Genomic DNA, 1464 nt, shown 5'->3' with positions numbered 1-1464 from the left:
ACACAGAATCAGTGTTGTAACTGCAGCCAAAGGTCCATCAACTAATGACTGACTTGAAAGAGGTGAAGACTTGTGCAATCACTAATTTTACATTTTGTATTTTTAATTATTGTTTTATTGGTGGATGTTATAAGGCGGGTAATTAATCAGGAAGAGGTGATGAAGATGCTGATGAAGAGTAGGATGCACAGAGTGAGGCAATACTGAGTTATTCATGGGAGACAGAACAGAAGGGGAGGGTGGAGAACAATTTGAAAAGATAAGAGTTCTGTGATCCAGAGGTTTGGTCAGAAAGCTGCTGGAGCTCAGCGGCCTCTCTCCTCCTGCTCTCTGTGGTGATGGAGGGACTCTGCTTCCCACAACTCCTCAACTCCTCCTGCAGGACGCCAGATCCTCCTCGCTCTGGGACTGCCATCGTCTACGTCCTGCTGTACATCATCTCTGTGCTCACTGCAGCTCTCAACCTGCTGGTCGTCATCTCCATCTCCCACTTCAGGCAGACACGAGCGTCTCAGCACATTCTGATTCACTGTGACTTTGTTCTCTGATTATTGCACCCTGTCTGTTTGATGTTGAATGTGAATTTTGCCCGATTCTTGGTGCTTTTTTGACTGTTGCTGCTGCTGTTCACAGTGCAGATTCTCTCACTGCAGGCAGCTCCACACCCCCACCAACTTCCTCCTGCTCTCGCTGGCCGTCTCAGACTTTTTCGTGGGGTTCATGGTGATGCCAGTAGAAATCCTCCTCATGCAGACCTGCTGGATGCTGGGTGACCTCATGTGTGCTCTGTATTACCTGGTGCCCTTCATCGTCATCGCTGCCTCTGTGGGAAACATGGTGCTCATATCTGTGGACCGCTATGTGGCCATCTGCGACCCTCTGCACTACCCCACCAGAATCACGAAGAAAAGAATCAGAGTCTCTATATGTCTGTGCTGGCTCTATGCTGTGTTGATGAGCATTTTCATATTTTACAACCACCTGAAACAACCAGGCAGGTATAACTCTTGTCATGGGGAATGTCTGGTTGAAATTGCAGGGGATGTTGACATGTCTCTTTGCTTCATTATTCCCATTACTATCATTATTGTCCTGTATATGAGAATATTTCTGGTGGTGGTGTCTCTGGCTCGTGCCATGCGATCCCAGGTTCTGGCTGTCAAGGTAAAAAGTTCAAGGACTGTGACATCTTGGAAATCTGAGAGGAAAGCAGCCACGACTCTCAGTATTGTTGTTTTTGTGTTCTTGATGTGTTACTGCCCGTACTACTGTGTTGCTCTCACAGGCCACAAAATACAGATCGGTTCTTCAACTGAGGTGTTCATGATTTTTCTCATGTATTTAAACTCCTGTCTGAACCCTGTCATCTACGCTTTTTTCTACCCCTGGTTCAGGAAATGTCTCAGGCTCATTGTTGCACTTCATATACTGCAGCCTGGCTCCTGTGAGGCCAAAGTGATGTGA

At 46.9% G+C, this 1464-nt stretch overlaps 1 protein-coding gene across 1 annotated transcript; it reads left to right on the top strand.

Moving 5' to 3' along the window:
- The first annotated feature begins 338 nt into the window (after window positions 1-338).
- Window positions 339-1464, top strand: LOC103368546 (trace amine-associated receptor 4-like). Its single transcript, XM_008296951.1, has 2 exons — window positions 339-496; window positions 654-1464. Exons 1-2 carry the CDS (start codon window positions 339-341, stop codon window positions 1462-1464), a joined length of 969 nt encoding a protein of 322 aa, XP_008295173.1.

The sequence above is a fragment of the Stegastes partitus genome, unplaced genomic scaffold (genome assembly GCF_000690725.1).
Source record: "Stegastes partitus isolate 25-593 unplaced genomic scaffold, Stegastes_partitus-1.0.2 Scaffold1171, whole genome shotgun sequence".
NCBI lineage: Eukaryota > Metazoa > Chordata > Actinopteri > Pomacentridae > Stegastes > Stegastes partitus.
This window is presented reverse-complemented; position numbering and strand designations above follow the sequence as displayed.

Bases quoted from the DNA above. Each gene is read 5' to 3' on its own strand.
- LOC103368546 (XM_008296951.1), top strand. From the start codon at position 339: ATGGAGGGACTCTGCTTCCCACAACTCCTCAACTCCTCCTGCAGGACG. The intron at 497-653 runs GCAGACACGAGC...CTCTCACTGCAG, and splicing joins ATCTCCATCTCCCACTTCAG to GCAGCTCCACACCCCCACCA.